Source organism: Bos indicus x Bos taurus, chromosome 23 (assembly GCF_003369695.1).
Source record: "Bos indicus x Bos taurus breed Angus x Brahman F1 hybrid chromosome 23, Bos_hybrid_MaternalHap_v2.0, whole genome shotgun sequence".
NCBI classification, from domain to species: Eukaryota; Metazoa; Chordata; class Mammalia; order Artiodactyla; family Bovidae; genus Bos; species Bos indicus x Bos taurus.
The window spans coordinates 16,220,866-16,247,156 of NC_040098.1; the positions used below are offsets into that span (position 1 = coordinate 16,220,866).

Here is a 26,291-nt window from a genome sequence, read left to right on the forward strand (position 1 = left end):
AGATCTAACCCATGTCTCTTATGTCTCCTGCATTGGCAGGCAGGTTCTTTTCCATTAGCACCACCTGGGAAGCCCTTGGAATTGACATATATACCCTATTGACACTATGCATAAAATAGATAACTAATGAGAACGACTGCATAGCACAGGAACTCTTACATAGTGCTCCGTGGTGACCTAAATGGAAAGGAAATCCAAAGAGGACATATGCATACATATAGCAGAGAAGGCAATGGCACCCCACTCCAGTGTTCTTGCCTGGAGAATCCCAGGGACGGGAAAGCCTGGTGGGCTGCCGTCTATGGGGTCGCACAGAGTCAGACACGACTGAAGCGACTTAGCAGCAGCAGCAGCATAGCTGATTCACTTTGCTGTATGGTAGAAACCAACGCAACATTGTAAAGCAACTATACTCCATAAAAATTAAAAAACAAAAGGATCTTCAGATTTCCCTTTTTAAAAAAGTACAAAAACAAAGTCAGCACCTTCAAATCTCTGCTTCATCTTCTCACCACCTTCTCGGAACATTTTCTGTGTGTGTGCAAATCTCCTTCACCTCCCTGTTAGAAGGATATACATGATTGCATTTAGTACTAACCACCTGCTGCTGCTGCTAAGTCGCTTCAGTTGTGTCCGACTCTGTGCGACCCCATAGACCGGCAGCCCAACAGGCTCCACTGTCCCTGGGATTCTCCAGGCAAGAACACTGGAGTGCGTTGCCATTTCCTTCTCCAATGCATGAAAGTGAAAAGTGAAAGTGAAGTCGCTCAGTCGTGTCCGACTCTTAGCGACCCCATAGACTGCAGCCTACCAGGCTCCTCCATCCATGGGATTTTCCAGGCAAGAGTACTAGAGTGGGGTGCCATTGACTAACCACCTAGTCCATAATAATCTCCCCATCTCAAAATCCATAACTACATCTGAAAGAACTCCTCCTTTTTTTAATCATATAAGTATCATTCACAGATTCCAGGGATTAGCACATGGAGATCTTTTGGGAGACCATTTTCCTACTTATTATTCTCCCTGTTCCTGCCTGTCTCAGCACTGCAGCCCCAGGCCACCGCTAATCTACTTTCTTCCTTTATAGATTTCTCTATTCTGGAAATTTCAGGAAAACAAAATTATACAATACGTGCTGCTTTGTGACTGGCTCCTTTAGCATAGTGTTTTTGAGATTCGTCCATGTTGTAGCAGTACTTTCTGCAATAAGTTGTATCGGTACTTCATTCCTTTAAATAGCTGAACAGCATTCCACTGTAGGGATATACATTTTGTTTATTCACTCACCAGTCAATGGACATTTTATCTATTGAAACTGACTAGATGGTCCTAAAACTTATATGGAGATTCAGAGGTCATAGAATAGCCAAAACAATCTTGAAAAACAAAGTTGAAGTACTTACATTATCTGATAGATATGTTTGCTGTGAAGGTACAGTAAATAAGACAGTGTGAAATTAGTGTAAAGACAAATAGATCAATAGAATAAACTAGAGGATCCAGAAATAGGCCCACATACACAGTACATCAATTTTTGCTAATGGGGACAAAGTGGGGAGGGTCTGTATCGACTTTGTCCATGACTCTGTGACCTCACCACTGATCTCATGCGAGTGCTCAGCTGTGCCATGTTAACTGGACTCCTCGGCTCAGTTAGAGGCCTGGGCCTGCATTAAGACCCCCAGATCTCTAGCCCCCTGTGTCTACTCCCCTTGTGGGCCCACTCCATGCTGGTCCTGCCTCAGGCTGTCCTGGAGCTTGCCCACTTCTCCAGCCCCTGCAATGCCTCCAAGGGCTGCTCCCCACTCACCTCACTCGCCAGAGGGCCACAAGGGGCCCCTCTCGCAAGACGCCGGTGCAGAGAACTCCAGGCTGCTGCCGCCACCCCACCCTGCCCTGAGCACGTAGCATCTGGCCACACATCCTGGCTGATTCTGTGCTGTGTTCTGTCACCATCCTGCAGTGGACACGCTTCCATCCTCTCTAGATGGCCTGCGAGTCCGCCAAGGGCCAAGCAGCCTCTCACTTACTTCTGTGAGGCCGGCTTTGCTCAACCCTGCATCACTATTCTCGCAAGTGCCTTGTTCACATGAGGAGGGGACTGCAGAGCGGGTCTCAAGCCTCCTGCCTTTTTCCTTGCAGAGGCTGTGCAGCACAGCAGGCCAGTGACTTGCCCACATTTCACAGACTTCACAGAGAGATGCCTGAGTTGGGCATTTGAACCCTGCCCTCCAACCCTGCACCCCCTCACCACAACTCTTTGCTCACCGCCGAGCAGCCCCCATGCACCCCAGTCTCCAGCGTAGCCTCATTATCTACCCAGATGGGCTGCACTTGCACTCGCGTTGAGCTAGCACAAGATGGCTTTGGAGTAGACTTGAGGGGAATAGGGCAAAAGGATTGAGGCACCACAATAGCACACAAACCCTTTCTTTGAGGAAGGAAAATTAAAATTCAGAAGTTTGATTCTCTAAGGGGAAAAAAATCTGCTTTAGTGAAATGGAAACACTTAATCAAACTGCCCGGTTATGGAAATACAGTGTACAGTCTGCTATAAAAAGTTGTAATGTGTATTAATAAGATGCTAAATTTATAACAAGAAACCTAAAGCTTTCTCAGCCAGTCAGTTTTGTTGAAACAGAAATAGAGAAAACCGTGCTGTCCAAGAAAGTTCCCCACAGCGATGTGTTCCATGCCTTCCCAGCCAACACAGTAGCCACTCCCACGTGTGGCTGTTCGGCTCTGACATGTGACATGTGTGACTGAGGAACTGACTCTTATTTTTCATTTAATTTTAATTCATTTAAATGCACACAGGCACATGTGATTAATGGCTAGAGTATTAGCACAGCTCTAGATGGTAGAGATGAACATTCACGAGATCCTGCCCCCCTTCCTCCTAAGGGACAGATTGCTTTGTTGTGTCCTGTTTGTGTCAAAACTGTAAAGCTAACAAAGTCAATGTATGAGAATATCTTCAAGCATGGTGTAAAAGACAATATTCAGGATATTACAGTGCTTCAGGTTGAGAAGGACATCTTGGATAAGATCCCAGAACCTAAGTCATAAGGGAGAAATGGGTGGGTTTAATTACATTATCAAAATGCTGGCTTCTTGAATATCACCGACACAACCTCTTGAAAAGAGAAAGATGAGTTTATTGTTCACAGAAGTCAAGGAGAACTCAGCCTCAGCAGGGCTGTGCGAGCATCTTACATAAGGCAAGGTCAGAATGCAGTGGGAAGTTCGGTTCAAGGCAAGTCTTTCAAAGAAAGGGTGGGATTAAGCCTGGGGAAGGATCACAGTACAGCAGCCCAGGATTGGTAGAAAGAGCAGCCCCTATCCCAGAAGACCTGCCCTTGGTTCCTAAAGTAATCATTTCTGATTTTATGATGTTCTGAAAACTCTCAACTTACAAGGAACAGCTTTTACTTATGTGGCTGCCAAGGAAGCTGAATTTTCCAGATGTCACTGTGCAATGAATGATCATGTCAGTATCCCAGGAACAGAAGAGACTGACGAGAAACAGTCATTTTTAAAACACACTGAAGTTTCCAAGAAAAGTACCACAAGTTTTGGAATTTATTTTCTGGGTCTATGTCTTGTTATGGCTTCAGGGTGATATATAGCACATAATAATATCCAAAATATTGTTTGGGGGAAATAGGGAGTTGCTATTATAACATGACTTTATGATAGATAAGAGAAAGTATTTGCCATAACATAACAAAGAGGGGATGTTTGTTTTCTACTCAGTTTATCTTTCATTGACAGCAAGGGGGGAAAAGTCTTTAAAATTTGAACTATTTTCATCTCAGTTTTGGCTGAGATTGTTTGGGCAGATGCTGTGGAATTGGCTTCCATTCCCACCTCCCTCTCTTGGGCCTCATGTAATGAAAGGTCTGCAAAATCACTTCTCAGGCTTTCTGGCAGCCATGGCTCCAGAGATCATTTGGGCTCCACCAATCAAAAGCATCTGTATGAAACTTAAATTTGGAACTGAGTTGAGTAGGAAGAAAGGCATCCATTTTGCTGGTATAGAGTGTGGCTGACATGCGGTAAGTATGGGACCAGAAACAATGCTGTAGCTTCCTGATTTGGAAAGTTTAGTGATTCCTCAGAGTCCTGACTGTGGGACAAGCAGTGGCCCCTTAATCACCCCACCATGTATGTGGCTTTGACAGTCATTCCAAGAAACTCAGGACTATAAATTAAAAGATGCTTGCTCCTTGGAAGAAAAGCTAGCTTTGAAAAACCTAGATGATGCATTAAAAGGCAGAGACATCACTTTGCTGACAAAGGTCTGTATAGTCAAAGCTCTGGTTTTTCTAGTAGTCATGTGTGGATGTGAGAGTTGGACCATATAGAAGGCTGAGTGCTGAAGAATTGATGCTTTCCAACTGTGGTGCTAGACAAGACTCTTGAGAGTCCTTTGGACAGCAAGGAGATCAAACCAGTCAATCCTAAAGGAAATCAACCCTGAATATTCATTGGAAGGACTGATGCTGACGCTGAAGCTCCAATACTTTGGCCATCTGATCTGAAAAGCCAACTCACTGGAAAAGGCCCTGTTGCTGGGAAAGATTGAGGGTAAGAGGAGAAGGGGGTGACAGAGGATAAGATGGTTGGATGGCCTCACTGACTCAATGAACATGAGTTTGACCAAACTCTAGGAGATAGTGAAGAACAGGGAAGCCTGGCGTGCTGCAGTTCATGGGGTAACAAAGAATCAGACATGACTTAGCAACAACAACTTAATATTCTATTTTTCAAGAGTGCATTTCTATTGTACTTAAAATAGATACATTGGATTTTGTTGTCTGCAACTGAACCTCGACTAATATAAGTTCAAAGGAAAGATCCCACATTGTGAGTGAGCTGGGAGACCAGTATAATACATGCAGAAAGCTATCCAAACCTTACCCACATCGAGGATATAAAGTTATGGGGATTGTGAAGATTAGGAGAGGATGTGGCGAGACAGTTTTGGTGTCCTATGACCCTAAGGGCAGAAGGGAGTGGATGCCTGCCCCTTACCTCAAGTCTAAGGAGAGGGGCTTCAAGGTCACAACTTGGAGAGCTTGTCAAGTGTCCCCTGGAGTTTGGAGGACACAGCAGACTGGTGTTTGACTCAAACTTGAGAACTACAACAGGCAAAGACTGCTGATGGCTCCCTGTCTCCATGGCAGAGTGAAGGAAAGATGACTGTAAAGGGATCCACCAGAGCTCCAGTTTGCTGGAAGCTCCAGTTTGCTGGAATGAGTAAAGTGGGTATGTCCCATTGACCAGATGTGAGCTTCACACATGTGAAACTTTCAGCAAAAGTTTAATAGGTCTGGTCCCAAATAGCTGCCTGGAGCTGGGGAGACCTCAGGGGAGGAAGGAAGTTAGAGGTCGATAGGTATAAGGGAGGAAAAATCATTTTCCTTCTACCCTTCTGAGTTCTTGGCTGCTGCTGCTGCTGCTGCTGCTAAGTCGCTTCAGTCGTGTCCGACTCTGTGCGACCCCACAGACAGCAGCCCACCAGGCTCCCCCGTCCCTGGGATTCTCCAGGCAAGAACATGGGAGTGGGTTGCCATTTCCTTCTCCAGTGCATGAAAGTGAAAAGTAAAAGTGAAGTCACTCAGTAATGTCCAACTCCTAGCGACCCCATGGACTGCAGCCTACCAGGCTCCTCCGCCCATGGGATTTTCCAGGCAAGAGTACTGGAGTGGGGTGCCATTGCCTTCTCCGGAGTTCTTGGCTGAGACCCCTATAATAAAAGAAGATTAAAGACTTTTCTGGTGATCCAGGGGTTAAGAATCTGCCTTCCTATACCCGGGACATGGGTTTCATCTCTGGTCCAGGAAGAGCCCACATGCCATGGGTCAACTAAGCCCACGTGCCACGACAAAGACCCAGCAGAGCCAAAATAAAATAATAGTAAAAATAGATAAATAAAAATAACTAGCTTAGGTTTTTTTTAAAGAAGATTAATAAGAGAAAAACAAACAAGCTTTTAAACATGCATACCTCATGTAAAGGTGGGAGATGCCCAGGGTAAAATGAGGAACTCTACAAGGTGGTTTAGAACTCTGGCTTAAATACCATCTTCAGTTACAAACAAAAGAAAGACATGGGGAGTCTATGTGAACAGATACAGCTGGTACTAACCTTTCTCTTCTCAACCCTAAATACCAGTGATGACCCTACACCTGGTTACATCACCACCATCCACCATAACTTTTACCTAGCACCTACCACGCCATAAACCCTGAGCCAAGAATTTACATCAGTCTGCTTTTATTTGTGTATTAATAATTATAGCTGTGCTGGGTCTTCATTGCTGTGCTTGGGCTTCTCTTTATTTGAAGCAAGTGAGGGCTACTCCCCAGTTGCAGCGCCTGGACTTCTTATTGCAGTGGCTTCTCTTATTGAAGAGCAATGGAGTCTGGGGCACACAGGCCTCAGTAGTTGGGCTACACAGGCTTAGTTGCCCTGAGGTAGGTGGAGTCCCCAACCAGGGATCGAATCCATATCTCCTGCACAGATAGGCAGATTCTTAACCACTGGACCACCAGGGACGTCCATCTGTCTGCTTTTAAACTCTTGGAACAACCTTCTGAAGTAGGTACCATTTACAAATGAATACTTCTGAGTAGGGACTCAAATGAGGAAAAAGAGGCTCAGGGAGGATAGAAGACTTCCTAAGGTCACATATTTAGAAAGTGGCAGAGATAGGATTTGAACACAGCTCTGTCTGATTCTAGAGCCCTTACCTTCTTTCCACCCCCTCTCTGTACCTTGCTAAGGGGACTTCCACTGTAATTTTGCCTCCATGTTGCTTCTTGGCCCTTTTGTTGTTATTTGCCCTTTCCTCTATTAATGTTCCTCTATCTTAGTACCTGATTCCTTTAGAGGGGGACTGCCCTCTACATATCAGTAGATCAAGGAGAGATCATTTGGTTGACTTCACATGGTTTTCTCAACCTCAAGGTGCAGGAGAAGAACCTCCAGCTTCTATTTCATCATCTAATCCCTGCTGGGACAGGGTCAAGCAGGACAGTATGGATTCATGATCTTCCTTTCCTGCTTCTCTGTCTCTAATACACAGGTGCCCTGATCCCACTTCAATCCCTCCTTAAGAAATGAGAGAAAACCCCTCTTCTTAGTAGGTACCTCCCCTTAGCCACCTACATCCCTCTCCCTGCCTCTCCTTACCTGAGACCCAGAGCAGCAGCAGTAGTTGCCATGGCCACCCCCAGAGCCCTTCCCCTCCACTTCATCCCACTCCCTGGATCCACTGTGCATCGGTCACTTCAACATCTTTATCGGCCGCTTCAGCATCTTTTCCATTTACTGGAAGATGTTGCCTCACTTGGGTGTTTTCCATCTTCCCTGAGGAGGCTTGGTTGTCAGTTTGCAGTTGAGAAACCCTGAGGAAAATGTGACAAGACAGGGCAGCTCAGGAAAATGCAGAAGAAAGAGAAAAGAGAGGTCACTACCCTTGTGACATCTTCCTTCCTGCTTTCATCATGTCACAACCCAATGGGGCAACACTCAGCAGTTCCCCATTCTCCACCAGAGCAAGTCTAGGCCCATCCATCTGATGTCCCACCTCTCTGCCACCAAGACTGCCTCCAGCCACCAAGACCTTCTTATCACTGGCCACTGACCACTACATCCCACAACCCCTCCTACCAATCTCCCCGCCTGCCTGACACTGCGTATCCAGCTTTGACTTGCCTTTTGAGGCCTGAGTCAAGCCTTCCCGATGCCCCACCTTCTTCCATCTTACTCCACACCGTGATTCCCAAGGATGGGCATGTATGTGGCTGAGTCACTCGGGAAGCTTGGTGAACATACACCTGTCTGGGCTTCACCCCAGACACACTGATTTGATAAGTCCGGGGAGAGCCTAGGAACCTGCATTTTAACAAGCAAACCAGGTAATTCTGAAGCAAGTGGTCCAAATAGAGGAAGAATCAGAGTTCATCCACATCCAAAAGTCCTGTATGAGTCAGGTAGCCCCTGAAGCGTTCCTCAGGTGCTCTGCCTGAATCTAAGGTATGTGCTTCCCTGAGCTCCAGTCCAGACGGGAGCATAGAAATCACAGTTTTAATGGAGTGACTCCAAGGATTGAAGTCCTGCTGTGTGCCAGATGTTTTACTCAGGTTGTCTCATTTAATTCTACCAGCTTTGGAATTGTGTAATAGATATTCATCGTCTTTTGGCTCTCCAGCACCCAATACCCTTTCCGTTTGGGGATATGCCCCAAGGTGTGGGTCTCACGGGGCACAGAACTCCACTTCCCCTTCTATTGAGCATGGAGAAAGATATTTCTCCTGCCCCTTCTCCCTGGCATCTATGGTACAGACATGTGACTTGACCTAAGTGGCCAAATGCATGATTCTCAGAGGGGTCAGTCCCCAGGTTGGTGAGGAAGTCCTCACAGGATGGCAGAGGGCTCAGGGAGGGGAGGACTGTATCTTAGCTCTCAGAGTACCTGTTTCAGAAAGGGAGGGGAAGGGCATCCTGATGGTAAGAATATGGATCGTGGGTGGTAGAGTATGTTTGCTCTTAGGGAATTTAAGACAACTTTGGCCTTGGCCATTCCTGAATGGGAATGGAAGAACTCATCATCTCTTCACCACTAGTGGGGTTCCTTCCCCTTTAGAGTCAGAAGAGTAGAAAATCCGAAAGTACTGATTTACATCTGTTGGTGGGCTTGGATACCTATTTCATGGATGAGCTTGAGAGTGAAGGGGGAGCTGTAGGGGCAGAGAGAGAGGCAGAGGAAGGCAGGGGGTGGTGCCAGCAGGGCATGTGGGAGACAACCTCTAGGAGCCTAACTGGTGAGAGCTGGTCACCACCACCCCTGCCCCTCATGTGATACAAGGAAGAGGCACTTAGATAGAGCGGGCTCCCTGTTATTCTGGTCTATATGGCTTTGAGGCACTTGGTCTTCAGTAAAGGAGCTCTAGTTTTTGTCCCTTCCAGTAAGTGGTGATGCACTTCTCATGTGGTCTCATTTCAGGCATGGATCTCTGGCTTTGTGGGGTTGTTCTGAGGATCCAGATGCATCCCAGCTGATGCCCACAATAAATGCACACCGTAGACAAATGATATTGCTTTACCAGTCCTAAGCCATGAATCCTATCTCATCCTCCCAGTATTGTCCCAGGATACATCCTTCTGGTGAGCTCAGTTCCCCTCTCCCAAATATGGAATTCTTACCATGACATCTCATCTTCTCTTTGCTCCATGGTTTTCAATAATCTTCAGGAAGTATTGGAAAAGGCCATAAATGAAGGGGAGAAACTGAAACATCTGATTCTAGAGGAGAGGACAGCCCTGGCAGCTGAGAGAACAAGATGCTTCTGTACTTGGAACTCTGTCCAGTTTAAGCCAAAATGTTGTAGTCCAGGGTGAGGACCAGGGCAGAATTAGCAACCGTAGCCTCTGTGCCTCACGAATTCCACAGACCTTGACAGTGAAAAGCATCAGGCAGTGTCTTCATTTTTTAATATTTACTTATTTATTTATTTGGCTGTGCCAGGTCTTAGTTGCAGCACATGGGATCTTTGACCTTCGTTGCAGCAAGCAGGATCTAGTTCCCTGACAGGGATGGAACCCAGGGGACCCCCTGCATTGGGAACTCAGACTTAGCCACTGGGCCACCAGGGAAGTCCCAGGAAGTGTCTGTATTTAATGCAAACCCTGAGCCGCCAGTGGAATGAGCAGGTGTGGGGCTGTATCTTCTCTTGTGAGGGGACAAAGCACATCCAAGATTATCAGTTAAATAAAGGGAGTTAGCAGGGCCAAGAAGGTGGGATCCTGAGCCTTAGAAGTCACCTGAGTTACAGATCAGCTCATATCACTGACCCCCGCCTCTTCCCCTTACACCCCTCTTCAGGCACAACTGCTGGGTGGACACGGGTGGAGGTTGGAGGTCATTCTTGTGGATTCCTGTGGCTAAGATGCAAATGACCTATGCGTGACAGCAAACAGACCGATGAAGACCAGGGTCTTACTCAGGAGTCCACATGCTGCAGGAATGATGATGCTGATCCCAGGAGCCCTGGGGGAGACAGAAGAGTGGGCGCTGCTATGAACATGGATGCTCCCACACACGTGTGTGTTTGTCACGGGCTTTCAAACCCCTTGGCTCATCTGCTCCCAATCCCTCCTTTCCCCATATTGACTGGCTCTGTCGTGTGCATCTAGTTTGTCCCATCACCTAAAACTACTGATTAGAAATATACTTAGTAGACAGCACAGAGTCCACGTTCAGAAGAGGCATCAGGGAGAAAGGACAGGCGGACAAGGCTCCCTCCTACCTTGATGCGGTAGAGAAAGCGAGGGCTCCCAGAGCAAGGAATCCTGGCTTCCATTCTCAGCATCAGGACCTATCCTGGGAGAGTCACCTCACCTCTCTGGCCTCATTTATAAACTGAGGTTCCAGTCCTCATCAAAATCCCATCATGAATTTTCATAGACCTCAGCAACATGATTCTAAAAGTCCTGGGTAAACATCAGTAGATACTATAAGAAAAGGACACGAATGAATGGAGGAACTTGGCTTGTATAGACTCAGCAGATGTGGAAATAGGTTGTGTGTGTGTTCAGTTGCTTCAGTTGTGTCTGACTCTTTGCAACACTATAGATTGTAGCCCTCCAGGCTCCTCTGTCCATGGGATTCTGCAGGCAAGAATCCTGGAGTGGGTTGCCATGCCCTCCTCCAGGGGATCTTCCTGACCCAGGAATCCAACCCATGTCTCTTATGTCTCCTGCATTGGGAGGTTCTTTACCACTACTGCCACCTGGGAAGCCCGTGAAAATAAGTTATAGCACAACCAATCCATAGAGATGAGACACCGGGTTGAAAAGAGAAACAGCAGAGAAACAAATAGAAGTCCAGATATAGATCTAAGGATAGCTAAGAGTTCGTATCTAAGGAAATCGGCAGCCCAAAAGGTAGGCAAGAACTGTCTAGTAAATAAACAGTCTTGTGACACCTGGATGGCAAAATGTAAGAAAAAGTCTTTGCTCCTATCATTTACAGCATAGAGCAAAATAACACCCCACCCCACCCCCCACCCCCACACCCCCGCTGATGGATTAAGATCAAAATAAAGTGAAAAAATAGAGAAGGCACCAGGAAGTAGGATAAACACAATTAAGGAATAAAACAAAGCAATAATTTAAAAATCAACACGTTTGCCTATGCAAAACTTAAACCTGAATAAACAAGCCTGCAAAGGGAGAAATGATACAACAGCCATAGAAAAGCAGCACAGGTCCTTTTGTGCTAAAATCTACCCCCAGCCTGCGGCACTGTCTTGGACCTGCAGGAACTAGATGTCTGAGGCAGCCAAGTTCAGCCCTGGCTGCCCTGGCTGGGGCTGGAAGGCAATGCCTCTCTAGACCCTCAAGCTTGCAGCTATGCCCCCTGCAGTGCAAGCCTGTGCCCCGTTCCAGCCCTACCGCCCAGGGAGTTTCCAGCTCTGGGCTCCACAAACTGTAACCTCTCCAAGGGTCTCCTGCCAGTGCCCTGCCTTATCCCTTCCAAGCCCTGGAATGTTTTCTTGCACAGAGCTCCTAGAACATGTCCACTCTCAAGGGCAAGCATTGCATCCCTTTCTGAGGCTGTATGCAGGCGGCCAGACACCCCCATCCCACCCCACCCCAAGCCACTCCAGCCACAGTGCTGGGGAATTCCTGTGCCCCTCACCGGGTGCTGGGAGTACAAATGCTCTAGCTCCCCAACCCCCTCTCCATACAGACAACTCCTGTGATGCCCAGAAGCCCTTTTAGTCCCTGTGAGACTCACCTTGGTTATGGCACCCTTTGCTAGGTTTCCTTCCCTCGCAGTCCCACTCCCCAGGAATGGTTTTTCCTGGGATCCCTTCCTAAAACATTTGCACAAGATTTTCTCCACAGCCTGCCTCCGTGGAACCCTCCGAAGACAGGGTGACAGCGGCTTCCTCTGAGGTGCCACACCCTCCAGCCCCAGATAGGCGCCTCTGCTCCTCCATTTCCTGGACAAACTGCTCCCTCCACTAAATTCCCTCTTTTTCAAACAGCTCAGTGGCTTCTGCCTTCCCAACTGGACTCTGATACATAGACTGGTTCGTGTTAATTAAAACACATAAAGTCAATACATGAAGGAGGTATAGCCTTTAGTAAGAATATGGGCGAAAGTTTGCACTCTCTGTTTATACTCTGGAAAATTAGTGGAAAAAAAAAGAATAGCATTTATTGTAAAGATGTGTTTTATTTTAAATATTTTAATGATCTCCTACTATGTACTGTACACTTAGGCACAACAGAAGGGGAAGAGGGCACTCTGCCTCTACCCTGTGGAGCTCAAAGTCCACAGTTAATAGATGAAAGCAAGTCCCAGCTCATGTCTGATACCATGCAGGGTCCTGTGGGGCTCCTGGGCACAAGGTTCTTGTATCCCCCATTTCTTTGATTTTAGGAAACAACCTTCATTCAGCCTCCATGGCTTTCCCTGAGCCCCAGGGGGCAGATTCAAGCAGTTGTTAATTAGGGAAGGGAGGAGAAGCTAAAAGCAAAGGAGGAAAGGAAAGATATAGCCATCTGAATGCACAGTTCCAAAGAATAGAGATAAGAAAGCCTTCTTCAGTGGTCAATGCAAATAAATAGAGGAAAACAATAGAATGGGAAAGACTAGAGATCTCTTCAAGAAAATTAGAGATACCAAGGGAACATTTCATGCGAAGATGGGCTCAATAAAGGACAGAAATGGAATGGACCTAACAGAAGCAGAAGATATTAAGAAGAGGTGGCAAGAATACACAGAAGAAGTATACAAAAAAGACCTTCCTAATATGACCAACCTAGATAGCATATTGAAAAGCAGAGACATTACTTTGCCAACAAAGGTCCAAATAGTCAAGGCTATGGTTTTTCCACTGGTCATGTATGGATGTGAGAGTTGGACTGTAAAGAAAGCTGAGCACCGAAGAATTGATGCTTTTGAACTGTGGTGTTGGAGAAAACTCTTGAGAGTCCCTTGGACTGTAAGGAGATCCAACCGGTCCATTCTGAAGGAGATCAGCCCTGGGATTTCTTTGGAGGGAATGATGCTGAAGCTGAAACTCCAGTACTGTGGCCACCTCATGCAATGAGTTGACTCACTGGAAAAGACTCTGATGCTGGGAGGGATTGGGGGCAGGAGGAGAAGGGGACGACAGAGGATGAGATGGCTGGATGGCATCACTGACTCGATGGACGTGAGTCTGGGTGAACTGGGAGTTGGTGATGGACAGGGAGGCCTGGCATGCTGCGATTCATGGGGTTGCAAAGAGTCGGACACGACAGCGACTGAACTGAACTGAACTGAACTGAACCCAGATAACCATGATGGTGTGATGACTCACCTAGAGCCAGACATCTTGGAGTGTTGAATTCAAGTGGGCATGAGGAAGCATCACTATGAACAAAGCTAGTGTAACTGATGGAATTCCAGTTGAGCTATTGCAAATCCTAAAAGATCATCATCTGTGAAAGTGCTGAACTCAATATGCCAACAAATTTGGAAAACTCAGCAGTGACCATAGGACTGAAAAAGGTCAATTTTCATTCCAATCCCAAAGAAAGGCAATGCCAAAGAATGTTCAAACTATCACACAATTGCACTCATCTCACACGCTAGCAAAAAATGCTCAAAGTTTTCCAAGTGAGGCTTCAACAGTACATGAACCGAGAACTTCCAGATATTCAAGCTGGATTTAGAAAAGGCAGAGGAATAGAGATCAAATTGCCAACACCTGTTGGATCATAGAAAAGGCAAGAGAGTTCCAGGAAAACATCTACTTCTGCTTTATTGACTATGTTAAAGCCTTTGACTGTGTGGATCACAACAAACTGCGGAAAATTCTTCAAGAGATGAGAATACACTTTACCTGCCTCCTGAGAAATCTGTATGTAGGTCAAGAAGGAACAGTTAGAACCAGACATGAAACAACAGACTGGTTCCAAATTGAGAAAGAACTACATCAAGGCTGTCTATTGTCACTCTGCTTATTTAATTTCTATGCAGAGAACATCATGGGAAATGCCAGGCTGGATGAAGCACAAGCTGAAATCAAGATTGCCCAGAGAAGTATCTCCCAGTTCACCCAGACTCACGTCCATCGAGTCAGTGATGCCATCCAGCCATCTCATCCTCTGTCGTCCCCTTCTCCTCCTGCCCCCAATCCCTCCCAGCATCAGAGTCTTTTCCAATGAGTCAACTCTTCACATGAGGTGGCCACAGTACTGGAGTTTCAGCTTCAGCATCATTCCTTCCAAAGAAATCCCAGGGCTGATCTCCTTCAGAATGGACCAGTTGGATCTCCTTACAGTCCAAGGGACTCTCAAGAGTTTTCTCCAACACCACAGTTCAAAAGCATCAATTCTTCGGTGCTCAGCTTTCTTTACAGTGAGGATATGGAGATAACATCACCCATCACGTCATGGCAAATAGATGGGGAAACAATGGAAACAGTGACAGACTTAATTTTCTTGGGCTCCAAAATCACTGCAGATGGTGACTGCAGCCATGAAATTAAAAGACACTTACTCCTTGGAAGAAAAGCTGTGACCAACCTAGACAGCATATTAAAAAGCAGAGACATTACATTGCTAACAAAGATCTGTCTAGTCAAAGCTATGATTTTTCCAGCAGTCATGTATGGATGTGAGAGTTGGGCCATAAAGAAAGCTGAGCACCAAAGAATCGATGCTTTTGAACTGTGATGTTGGAGAAGACTCTTGAGAGTCCCTTGTACTGCAAGGAGATCAAACTAGTTCATCCTAAAGGAAATCAGTCCTGAATATTCATTGGAAGGACTGATGTTGAAGCTGAAACTCCAATACTTTAGCCACCTGATGGGACGAACTGACTCACTGGAAAAGACCCTGATGCTGGCAAAGATTGAAGGCGGGAGGAGAAGGGAACATCAGAGGATGAGATGGTTGAATGGCATCACCAACTTGATGAACATGAGTTTGAGCAAGCTCTAGGAATGGGTTATGGACAGGAAAGCCTGGCATGCTGCAGTTATAGTGCTGCAAGGACTCAGACACAACTAAGCAACTGAACTGAGCTGGGGATGCAAGACCAGGGAGAAAAAGTCAAGAGCAGCCTCTGGGCAAGGTTCTGTTTTCCCATCAATTTTTGTTGTCGTTCAGTCACTCAGTTGTGTCTGACTTTTTGCAACCCCATGGACTGCAGCATGCCAGGCTTCCCTGTCTTTCACTATCTCCCAGAGTTTGCTCAGACTGATGTCCATTGAGTCAACGATGCCACCCAAACATCTCATTCTCTGTCATCACTTCCTCCTGTCCTCAATCTTTCCCAGAATCATGGTCTTTTCCAATGAGTCAGCTCTTTGTATCAGGTGGCCAAAGCATTGGAGCTTCAGCTTCAGCATCAGTCCTTCCAATGAATACTCAGGGTTGGTTTCTTATAGGATGAACTGGTTTGATCTCCTTGCAGTCCAAGGGACTTTCAAGAGTCTTCTCCAACACCACAGTTCAAAAGCATCAATTCTTTGGTGCTCAGCTTTCTTTATGGTTCAACTCTCACATCTATACATGACTGCTGGAAAAACCATAGCTTTGACTATACAGACCTTTGTCAGCAAAGTGATGTCTCTGCTTTTTAATGTGCTGTCTAGGTGGGTCATAGCTTTTCTTCCAAGGAGCAAGCGTCTTTTAATTTTGTGACTGCAGTCACTATCTGCAGTGATTTTGGATCCCAAGAAAATAAAATATGCCATTGTTTTCACTTTTTCCCCATCTATTTGTCATTTCAAGTGATGGGACTGGAAGCCATGATCTTAGTTTTTTGAGTGTTAAGTTTTAAGCCAGCTTTTTCACGCTCCTCTTTACCCCTATCAAGAGGCTCTTTACTTTCTCTTTCTGCCATTAGAGTGATATCATCTGCATATCTGATGTTGTTGATATTTCTCCTGGTAGTCTTGATTCCAGCTTGTGATTCCTCATCAGTGGATAGAGACAATATCTTTGAGCTGTTTTGCAGATACTGAAACCCCCTCCAGGTGGTAGAAGTTAATGAAGATTAATGATGGTCTGCCACCCACAAGCATGTAGACCCTAGACCAGTTGGACCTGAAGGATGAGGATGCTGTCTCCTACTTATGTCATCACCAGCCCATCAGAAGAATGTTCACAAGCTGATCACACCCTCTCTGAACAATTACTGCGAAACTTGTCACTATCTTCCCCAAGTTGCAACACATAGTTTTGAGAACATTAGCCCACAGTGGCCCCCTTTGCTTAGCAAAACAACAAAGCTACTCCTTTCTACTTCACCCAAAACCATCTTTGAGATTTGATTTGGCACCAGCATACCTAGAATACGAGCTTTCAGCATCACATCTATTTTGACAGATATATTGTTTAGATACCAGAGCCCTGCAGTGACGCTGCTTCTCTTCTGCATTGTGGATCTCACTGCAAATTGTTTCCAACCTTTGGAAAACAAATTGGCAATATGTGTAGAGGAAAATGGCTTTCCAGGTAGCTCTGTGATAAAGAATCCACCTGCCAATGCAGGAGATGCGGGTTCAATCTCTGGGTCAGGAAGACTCCCTGGAGGAGGAAATGGTAACCCACTATAGTATTCTTGCCTGGAGAATTGCACGGACAAAGGAGCCTGGCAGGCTACAGTCCATGTGGTCACAAAGAGCTGGACACGACTGAGCATACAAGGACACATACAGGACAGTATAAATGTTCGGCTTCTTTTAAGAGAGTTTCTTTTGAGTGAACAATTTAAAAGAAGAAAAGGACATCTACAAATATATGTTCATCTCAGAGTTATCAATACTACAAAAAATGAAAATAATCTCAACGTCTAAAAACAGGCAAAGGATTATGTGAGCAGTGGCTTTCTACTGATAGAAAAGTATGCTGAAATTCTGACAACAAAGACTAAGGAGCAACACTGAAGAATAGTTTTAGCCAAAAGAAAAATAGTGAAAATGTGTATAATTAGAATTAACACCACATTAAAATATATCCAAGCATGAATAAAAACTAGAAGAGAAGATGGACAAAAAAAGACACATTAGTTTGGTAGGAATGTGGAAGAATATTTCTTTCTCTGCTAAGTCAACATTTAGTGATAAACACAGTCTTAGATAAATCAACATTTAATAATAAACTGTATAAAAGGGTGTGCATGAAAAGGTCATGATTCTTAGCTTTGCCTGCACATTTTAAGAGGCCTGAAGATCTTATAAAAATTACTGAGACCAGCCCCACCTCCAGAAATTCTAATTCTTTTGGTCTACAGAGGTCACGTGCATCAGCATTGAAAACCAGCCAGGGACTTCCCCAGTCCAGTGATCAAGACTCTGCCTTGCAGTGGAGGGGACGCCAGTTCCATCCCTGTTTAGGAAACTGAAATCCCACATGCTGCAGGGTGCATTCAAAAAAAAGTTTTAATAAATAAATAAAACAAGCCAAATAAAAGCTAACACTCCAGGATACCCTAACACACCTCAGTTGCTCAGAGCTGTTGGGCTAGATTATGGCTTCCAGCTCTGATTTTTTTCTACCCTCCCCTACCCCCTCCAACCCCAACCATAGAAACAAGGAAACTGAAGCCAGAGAAGGCTCCTGAGTGGCCTGAAGTTACACTTTCAGTCAATCTAGCTGGCATTAGAATCCAGGGTCTCTTTTCCCACTACACTTAGGGGTTTGCTGAGCCCTTGGAATTCAGCACAGACGCCATTTTCCTCTCCTTACCCCTCTGACAGGCAAGAAGCAAACACAGAGGGAAACGGTGGGGAGAATGGCAGCCGCATCATTGCCTCCAAGAGCCCCCTCCTCAAGCCCCCTCCTCTCTCCAGCACCAGCACTCTCCTTCCTCCCCTGGGAAGATCCACCCTACAGAGATGACTCAAACCCACCCTGCCCTCTACACTCCCCCATCCCTCACTCCCCACACCCTCTAAGCACATGGACTGGGAATCAAAGGACTTGGTGTCCGATCCAAGGGCCCAGAGACCTGGAAACCATACCTGTTGACGTGTGTCACATTTGTGGGAGTGACTGTGAAGCCAGGAGAGGAGAGCCTATCAGCTGATGTGGGGATGGGTTGGGTCACGGGCTTGGGCCTGGGCCTGGGCCTGGGACGGAGCTTGGTGGTGACGGGAAGTGGGGTGGGATTCTGAACAGAGACCTGGCAAGGATACTCATCTGAGGCAGGGGTTCCCAAAGAATCTGCAAGAAAGCACATTGGATGGTTGGACAGATGATGGATAGATGGAAGGATGAGTGGTACAGTAAATGGAACTTCGGAGGGAAATGAATGGCCACTCATGAACCAAGGTTTCCTTTTGCTTTTTATTTTAATAAAGAAATAGTGTGGCATTGCTTGGGTCAGAGATGGGGAAAAGGAAAGAAGGAAGGAAAGAAGGAGGGAGATAAGGAAGCAGGAAGGTATTTCCAGGCTATTCATGTTATTGGAAATGCACTTGCCTGCTATTGTTCACCAATCCATATGTGCCCTTCTTCAAGAATAATTCCCTGATTATCTTATACCATTCTCTCTGCCTTGCACTCACTTGTACCTGTGGCTTATTGCTTTGCAAGTTATCTTTCATTAATACACTGCAGATGTGTCTTGTCTTCCTTAGATATGGGCTCCACAGGGGCTAGGAACTTGAATCTGCCCCCGTTCTAATCTGCTTTCCTTAATTCATCCAGTCAACATCTGTGGAGGCCCTACTATATGCCAGGCACTTCATCAGTTGCTAGAGATATAGAGTCGAATAAGGCAGATGATTTCCTCAAGGTTCTCAAAGATGAATAGGGGAGACAGTTAAGGGAACTGGCCACTACTTCATCCAGTGAGACTGAGCTGTCTATGAAGAGGGTACCAAGTGAGCCCTGGTGCTTTGCTACTCAAAACAGAAGCCATGGACCAGCAGCGCCAGCACTGTCTGTGAAGAGGCTGGAAATGCAGAGTCTAGGTCCCATCCTAGACATATTACATTTAAAATAAGACCCCCAGCTGGTTGGTGCCCACTTAAGGTCTGAGGAGGACTGCTTTGGAAGCACACAGGAGGGACCTCAGATGCATCCTTAGGAAGGGAGGGTGACTCACAGAGGCTTCCCAAGGAAATGACTTCTACATGCAGACCTGAAGCATGAGACTAAATTGTCCCAAGTCCATCATTCACCTTTCCCCATATCCCACTTCCTACAATAGCACAGCATGTTAGGTTCTGCTTCCAAAGAGGAATCCCATACAAAGAATGAGATGCAATCCCTTCTTACCATTGGACCAAATGTCTCTCAAGGACCTCAAATGAGAAACAAGGAGCTTCTAGAAACAAGGAGCAAGATCATAAGCTTCTAGAAATCCTGAGCCACAGCCCTACTGGTGCTCCCACCACTGTCCCAGCCGACCTGATATGGCTCTCCCACACTATACCACCCACCCCCAGGTCACTCACTCTTGGTCACCACCAGGCGGACAGGGTGGAACAGGATGATGGGATCGCTGGGTCCCAAGATCACACATCGGTACAGTCCTGAGTCCTCCACTTGAAGGTTGGCCATTTGGATTTGCAGCATGCCTTCACTGGGGATGTCTTCTAGGAAGTACTTCCCCACCCGGACTTGACTGGACCCCTCTGTGATTGCCAGTGTCTGGACCTCCCCGTTATCTTTCAGCCTCTGCCAAGCCTTCTGGCTGTTGGAATATATGTTGGTATTGGTAGGACAGCTCACTTTCAAGGTCTGCCCCTCTGCTAGAGTACACTTCTCCTCGAATACTTCAGCGGCAGCTTGGATTTCTGTAAGCAGAGAATTTGAGTTAGGCTTTGTGAGGAATAGCTTCCTTCTCTTTGGGAAAAAAAAAGAAAGAGAGAGGAGCCACATTTCTTTCTTGTTAAATCACCTAATTTTCAGACAAGATCCTCAAGGTCTCCAGAGAAGATGCAGCTTTCCCTGCAAGTTAGCATTAGACCCCAGATCTTATCACTGCAAGTAGCTTTGGGGGATGGGGGTTCGTTTGGTTTGTTTGTTTGATTTTGACCACAAAAGTTAGACTGTGTATGATTTGTGCAAATCAACTTTCATAAATGACTGTTTTTGGGAGGAAGAAACTGTCTGAATAGAGACAGAGCGTGGGACACATGCTAAGACCATGAGTGACAAGGGCATGACGGGAGAGAAAGATTATAGAGAAGGATGTACAGGGTGCAGAATGAGACTGCTGAATCCTAACCACTAGACCACCAGGGACACGGTGCAAAGTGGATGTGAAGAAATGTTACTTTCAGAAAGTGACTCCACTGAACAGCTAGAGGAACTTCATCTAAGAAGGAGAGAGACCAGTTCAAGAGACTATTGGAAAAATGGCGAGGAAGCCGTCTCAAGGACATGGTGGACATTGATGTCTGGTGGTGTGGTCTTCATCTCTCCCTTCCTTGGGTAGCAGATCACCTCTTTCTCAGGCTGCTCATCTTTCTCATCCTATGTACCTTTACTGATGGGGCTGCCCATATTCTCCAGGATGGACATAGAGACACAGGCTTAGCCAAAGAATCTCACCACACTGGCCATGCTGATTGGCCTAGAAATGGGCACATGACTAAGGTTGGGCCAATCAGAATCCTCTCTGAGACTGCTGCTCTTTCTTACTGTGTTGATTGGTCTATAGGATGTTGCTTGCATCCAAAAGAGTTCTAAATATTACAGAATGTCAAGGAGTCACAGCAGTGGTCCTCCAGTGGGGACAATTTTCCCTCTGGGGACATTGGGCAATGACTGCAGATATTTTTGGTTGTTATGATTGGGAGTTATGCTGTGCTGTGCTTAGTCACTCAGTCATGTCCAACTCTTTGAAACCCCATGGACTGTAGCCCACCAGGCTCCTCTGTCCATGGGATTCTCCAGGCAAGAATACTAGAGTGAGTTGCCATTCCCTTCTCCAGGGGATCTTCCCAACCCAAGGATAAAACCCAAGTCTCCCACATTGCAGGTGGATTCTTTACTGTTTGAGCCACCAGAGAAGCCCAAGAATACAGGAGTAGTTAGCCTATCCCTTCTCCAGGGAATCTTCCCAACCCAGGAATAGAACTGGGGTCTCCTGCATTGCAGGTGGATTCTTTACCAGCTGAGCTACCAGGGAAGCCCCATCACTGGGAGCAAGGAGGTGCTCTAGAATCTAATGGGCAGAAGCCAGAGATGTTGTTAAACATCCTTCAGTGCACAGGCTGGCCCCCATGAGAAAAAATTAACCCACCCATAATGTCAATAGTGCTAAGGCTGAGAACCCTTGGATTACAGGGACAAAAGTTTCAATCACACTCTTGAATGTTGAACTTAGAATTGGCATGAATTTCTGGTCTGGTCCAAGGGATCCTTGCTGATGGGAGGGCCAAGTAGTGTTGAAGTAAGAAGATCCAGGTCTGTGTTTTCCACTGGACACAGCAGGGCTCCCTTTACTGAGGGACTACAGTTTATCCATCCAGGCCTGAGATACCTTCCTTCATGGAAAACCAAATAATGGGCTGGATAGTGGTGGGTCAATCCACCTACCATTACTAAGGTCAGGCTACCACTACCTACAATTATCGCTGCTTTTATTAATCTAAATGTTAGTGTCCCCCTAAAATTCATATTTTGAAATCTTAAACTTCAAGGTGGAGATAGTTAGGTCATAAGGGCTCTGCCGTCAGGAATAGGATTAGTGCCTTTAGTAATGAGGCTCCAGGGAGCTCCCTTGCCCCTTCCCCCACGTGAGGATACAGTGGGAAATTGGTAGTCAGTCTGCAACTCAGAAGAGGACCTTCCCCAGAACTCAAGCATACTGGTACCATGACCTTGAATTTCCAGCCTCCAGAACTGGGAGAAGTAAATTTCTGTTGTTTATAAGCCACCCAGTCTGTGGTATTTTGTTATAACTGCCCGGATGGGTCAAGACAGTAGGAGTCACAGGAGACAGATTGCTCACAAACCTGCCAGGTGCCTTTGAAAGCAGATAGTAAGAAACTAACGCAGAAGTGAAGTCTGTACATCACTTTTCGCGCCATTTCAAGAAAGGACTTCTTTATATTATTAATGTAAAAAAGAATAACAAATACCTTTTACTGCCAAGTGTTTAAGACACTGTCTCATTTAATCTTTATAACATGTCAGTTGACACTGCTATTTTTCCTAGTTTGAAGACAAGGTAAGTGGAAGACAGAAAGTGTATTTAATAACCCAGAACTTATTATGTGATTTGGGCTCCCCAGGTGGCCTAGTGGTAAAGAATCTGCTTGTCAATGCAAGAGACACGAGTTTGATCCCTGGATTGGGAAGCTCCCCTGGAGTGGGAATGGCAGCCCATTCCAGTATTCTTACCTGGAGAATCCCATGGACACAGGAGCTTGGCTGGCTACAGCGCACGGGGTTGCAAAGCATCAGATACGACTGAGCACACACACACATTGTGTAATTTGCCCAAGGTCCCATAGGAGAAATGTGTGAAGTCAGGATTCAGACCCTCATAGTCAGACTCTAGAAAGCGTCCGACTCTTGGTGACCCTAGTCTCGAAACTAAGAATAATAGTAGTATCAACTTATAAGTTATAAAGATGAAATGAGAGTGTCTTAAACACTCAGCAGTAACTGTGACCCCATGGACTGGAGCCTGCCAGGCTCCTCCATCTATGGGAATTTTCCAGGCAAGAATACTGGTATGGGCTGCTGTTCCCTTCTCCAGGGCATCTTCCCGACCCATGGATTGAACCTGGGTCCCCGGCACTGCAGGCAGACTCTTTACCGTCGGAGCCACCAGGGAAGACTCTAGAATCAGCTCTAAACCTCTGAGCTAGATTGCCCAAAGCAGCTGTCTGGTTGGGATTAGAGCCAACCCCAACCCAAGTGAGAATAGCTGACTAACAATTCTATTCCCCAGGATACAGGGTCTAGAAGGAGCTTTTATGTTACATCCTAATCTACCCTGATGGGACCCAGTGGAAAAAAACCACTGGTTTCCTCTCAGTCTTCAACCTTCCATCTTCTCCCATTCTCCTTTGGAAAAACATGAATAAGACACAAGGAGGGATTTCCCTGGTGGTCCAGTGGGGTTGGGAATCGTCTGCCAATGCAGGGACACAGGTTCCATCCCTGTTTCAGGGAGATACCACATGCCAAGGGGCAACTAAGCCTAGGCACCGCAACTACTGAACCTGTGCTCCAGAACCCGTGAGCTGCAACGAGAGGCCACCGCAATGAGAAGCCGATGCACTGCAACTAGAGAGGAGCCGCCACTCACCCCAACTAGAGAAAGCCCATGCCCCACCATGAGGACCCAGTGCAGGCAAATCAATGAATAAAACTAAAAATAAATCAATAAATAAACAGTCTCCACTGCAAAATGAAAACAGGTTTAAAAAAAAAAGAAAAAAGGAAAAGACACAAGGAAATGCGGTGGTCCATGGAAACCACACTCCCATGTACCCCATCCAGATCATTACCCCAGCTCCAAGGAATCCCAGAGTAACCCTGGTGTGCAGGCTCTACGAGGTGATTATCCAGGACTTTGCTCAAGGCAGTGGGTCCCTGGAAAACATCCTCTCCCTGGAATCCTTTCTGTCTTTCCAAAGCAAACCTTTCTTTTAACTCCTTGTTGATATGTTCCCCTTCTCTGCTTATTTTCTCAATGTATTCATGAGGACTGGGAGCAGGAACAACAAAAGCTCCAAGTGCTTCCACTTTTAGTGAAGGTTGAGCTGGGCAGGAAGAGGAGCGAAGGGTCCCGGCAACACTGCGGAGCCCGAGCAGCAGAGCCTCAGGGCCCTGGGATCACGGCCTCTGTTTAAACAGGCACTTTTCTCCGTGCACTTCTGTGTCTTCAGCAATAGCAGGTTTCCTGGCCCAAGCTTGGCCACTGGGAGATATATATTGAATGGACTATGTCTTTGGGGTTTAGGCTTCCCTGGTGGCTCAGTTGGTAAAAAGTCTGCCTTCAATGTGAGAGACCCAGGTTCGATCCCTGGGTGGGGAAGATCCCCTGGAGAAGGAAATGGCAACCCATTCCAGTATTCTTGCCTGGAGAATTCCATGGATAGACATGGGGTCACAAAGAGTTGGACACAACTGAGTGACCAACACTTCTTTCAACATCCAAAGCACCGTGATGGAATATAAAGGGGAAAAAATGTCAAACTCAAAAACAAAATTCCTTTAGATCATGTCAAGGTGAGGTTTTTCTCTACCATTAGTTTCCCACTCAGGGTTTTGCATGTCCCTGACAACATCAAAAGGCCCAGGCATCTTGCTTCCCTAACCCACCCCCTTTAGTTCTGTTCTCAGGCCCTGTGTGTTCTCCTGATTCTTTTAAGTTTGGGTGGAGAAACCCAGTGTGGCATATCTACTGGATGGTTCTGTCTTGGGTGGCCACATCCCCTGGAGCTTCAGAGGAAAAGGGAGACCTTTCTTGTGGAAGGCTTGGCCCCAACCCCAGGTCCTGGGCAAAGAGCTCACCTGCTCACGCCTCCTCCGCATCTTACCTTCGATGAAGAGCATCCAGAGCAGCCCCCAGAGCCTGGCCTTCCTCATCCTTCATGTGCACTGACTCCAACTGTTCTGTGGCTCCTGGCACAGCTACAGAGGGACACTCTACCCCAGAGGCTCCAGAAAGTTGCACAACAGGATGTTATGCCATCGCTGAGAGGTGCTGAGTCTGATGCTGCGTTTCATCACTGGTTATCTTGGCTCCAGACGTCAAGGACAACATAAGGATCCAAGACTGGGCTCATTCATAGACCAGAAAAGATGCAGGATGATATAGTACAAGACATTAAAAAAAGAAGAAAGAAATCCAAAAGGTTCCTTACTAGATAGAAGCAATGAAAGGCAGATTTGACAATGTGAAAGGTCAATAACAGAAAAGATTCACTTCAGAAATAATCCCAAATGTAAAATGAATAGAACACATTAAAGAGCTCAGAAATATACTAGAGGACAAAGCATAGAAATCCAATCTAAACATCATCTACAAATAAGAAATGTCCTTGAAGATTAACATGGGACAGTGGATCACAAACAAGATTAAAAGTGTATTTTAAGTAAAAACACTTTCCAAGATACAAGTACCCTAATGTTCAGAGCAGCGCAATTACAATGCCCAAAATATGGAAATAACCTAAATGTTCACGAACAGATGAATGGATAAAGAAGATGTGGTATATATGCAAATATATAGGAATACTATTCAGCCATAATAAAGAATGAAATAATGCTATTTGCAGCAACTGGAATGGGCCTAGAGATTATCATACTAACTGAAGTAGTCAGACAAAGACAAATACCATATGATCTCACTTATATGTGAAATCTAAAATATGATACAAATGAACTTATTTACAAAACAAAAAATAGACTTGCAGACATAGAAAACAAACTTACAGTTACCAAAGGGGAAAATAGGGGAGGGAGGGATAAATTAGGAGTTTGGGATTAGTAGATACAAACTACTATATATAAAATAAATTTTTTAAGAGAAGGTCTTACTGTATAGTATAGGGAACTACATTCAATATTTTGCAATAAACTTTAACAGAAAAGAATCTGAAAATATATATACACCTATCTGAAAAATTATATATACACTGGATCATGGATCACTTCACTGTATACAAGAAACTAACACAGCATTGTAAATCAACTACACTTCCATAAAAATTAGAAACAAAAAGACCTACTCTCGAGATCTGAAAGATATCTGAAATTGGAAGTTGAGAGAATTTTTAACATTGGCAAGGAAAAATGCATGAAGAAAAAATCAAGACTGGACAGTTTCCAGGTGAGAAATTTCAAATTTAAATAAAAGCTCCTGCTGCTAAACAAACAGGAAAAGACAACTTGATTCCTTCAAAAGGATTGAACTGAGTGGGACTCGAATTTCTTCCACCGAGTAACAAATACTGAGACACAGTGGGATGATGTGTAAAGAAAATCTGCCTCTAGAATTGTATACAAAAGCTGATTGCTATTCAAGTATGAAAGCAGCAAAAAAGTACTATCATGTCTGCAAATTAAAAAAGAAAAAAAAAAAACAACCCTCTAAGGTTAACTTTAACATTTTAAATTAAATCTGTTGAATGCAGCAACTTCTAAGACATCAACAATTATGAAGAAATTTAAATCCTACTATTACACCCTGCAGAGATCATTGTAGGTAAGATTTTACTAAAATTTTGTTCTCTTCTTGGTTCTATAAATGATATCAGAAACCAGGCTTGCAACTGCACTCGGATTGA

The 26,291-nt window shown here is 45.5% G+C and overlaps 1 protein-coding gene across 1 annotated transcript; it reads right to left on the reverse strand.

Annotated features, from left to right (window-relative positions):
- Nucleotides 1-9,501: 9,501 nt before the first annotated feature.
- TREM1 (triggering receptor expressed on myeloid cells 1) lies at nt 9,502-24,715 on the reverse strand. Its single transcript, XM_027525279.1, has 4 exons — nt 24,540-24,715; nt 19,488-19,829; nt 18,048-18,249; nt 9,502-10,063 (listed from the first exon to the last, which is right to left on the reverse strand). The coding sequence occupies exons 1-4, from the start codon at nt 24,586-24,588 to the stop codon at nt 9,958-9,960; spliced, it is 699 nt and encodes a 232-aa protein (XP_027381080.1). The 5' UTR covers nt 24,589-24,715; the 3' UTR covers nt 9,502-9,957.
- Between the last annotated feature and the right edge of the window lie 1,576 nt (nt 24,716-26,291).

What these genes read in the sequence shown, in the direction of transcription:
- TREM1 (XM_027525279.1), bottom strand. Translation starts at nt 24,588, where the DNA reads ATGAGGAAGGCCAGGCTCTGGGGGCTGCTCTGGATGCTCTTCATCGAA. An exon ending in CTGGATGCTCTTCATCGAAG is followed by an intron (nt 19,830 to 24,539) that starts GTAAGATGCGGA and finishes CTCTGCTTACAG; the next exon opens with AAATCCAAGCTGCCGCTGAA. An exon ending in AATGTGACACACGTCAACAG is followed by an intron (nt 10,064 to 18,047) that starts GTATGGTTTCCA and finishes TGTCTCCCCCAG; the next exon opens with GGCTCCTGGGATCAGCATCA.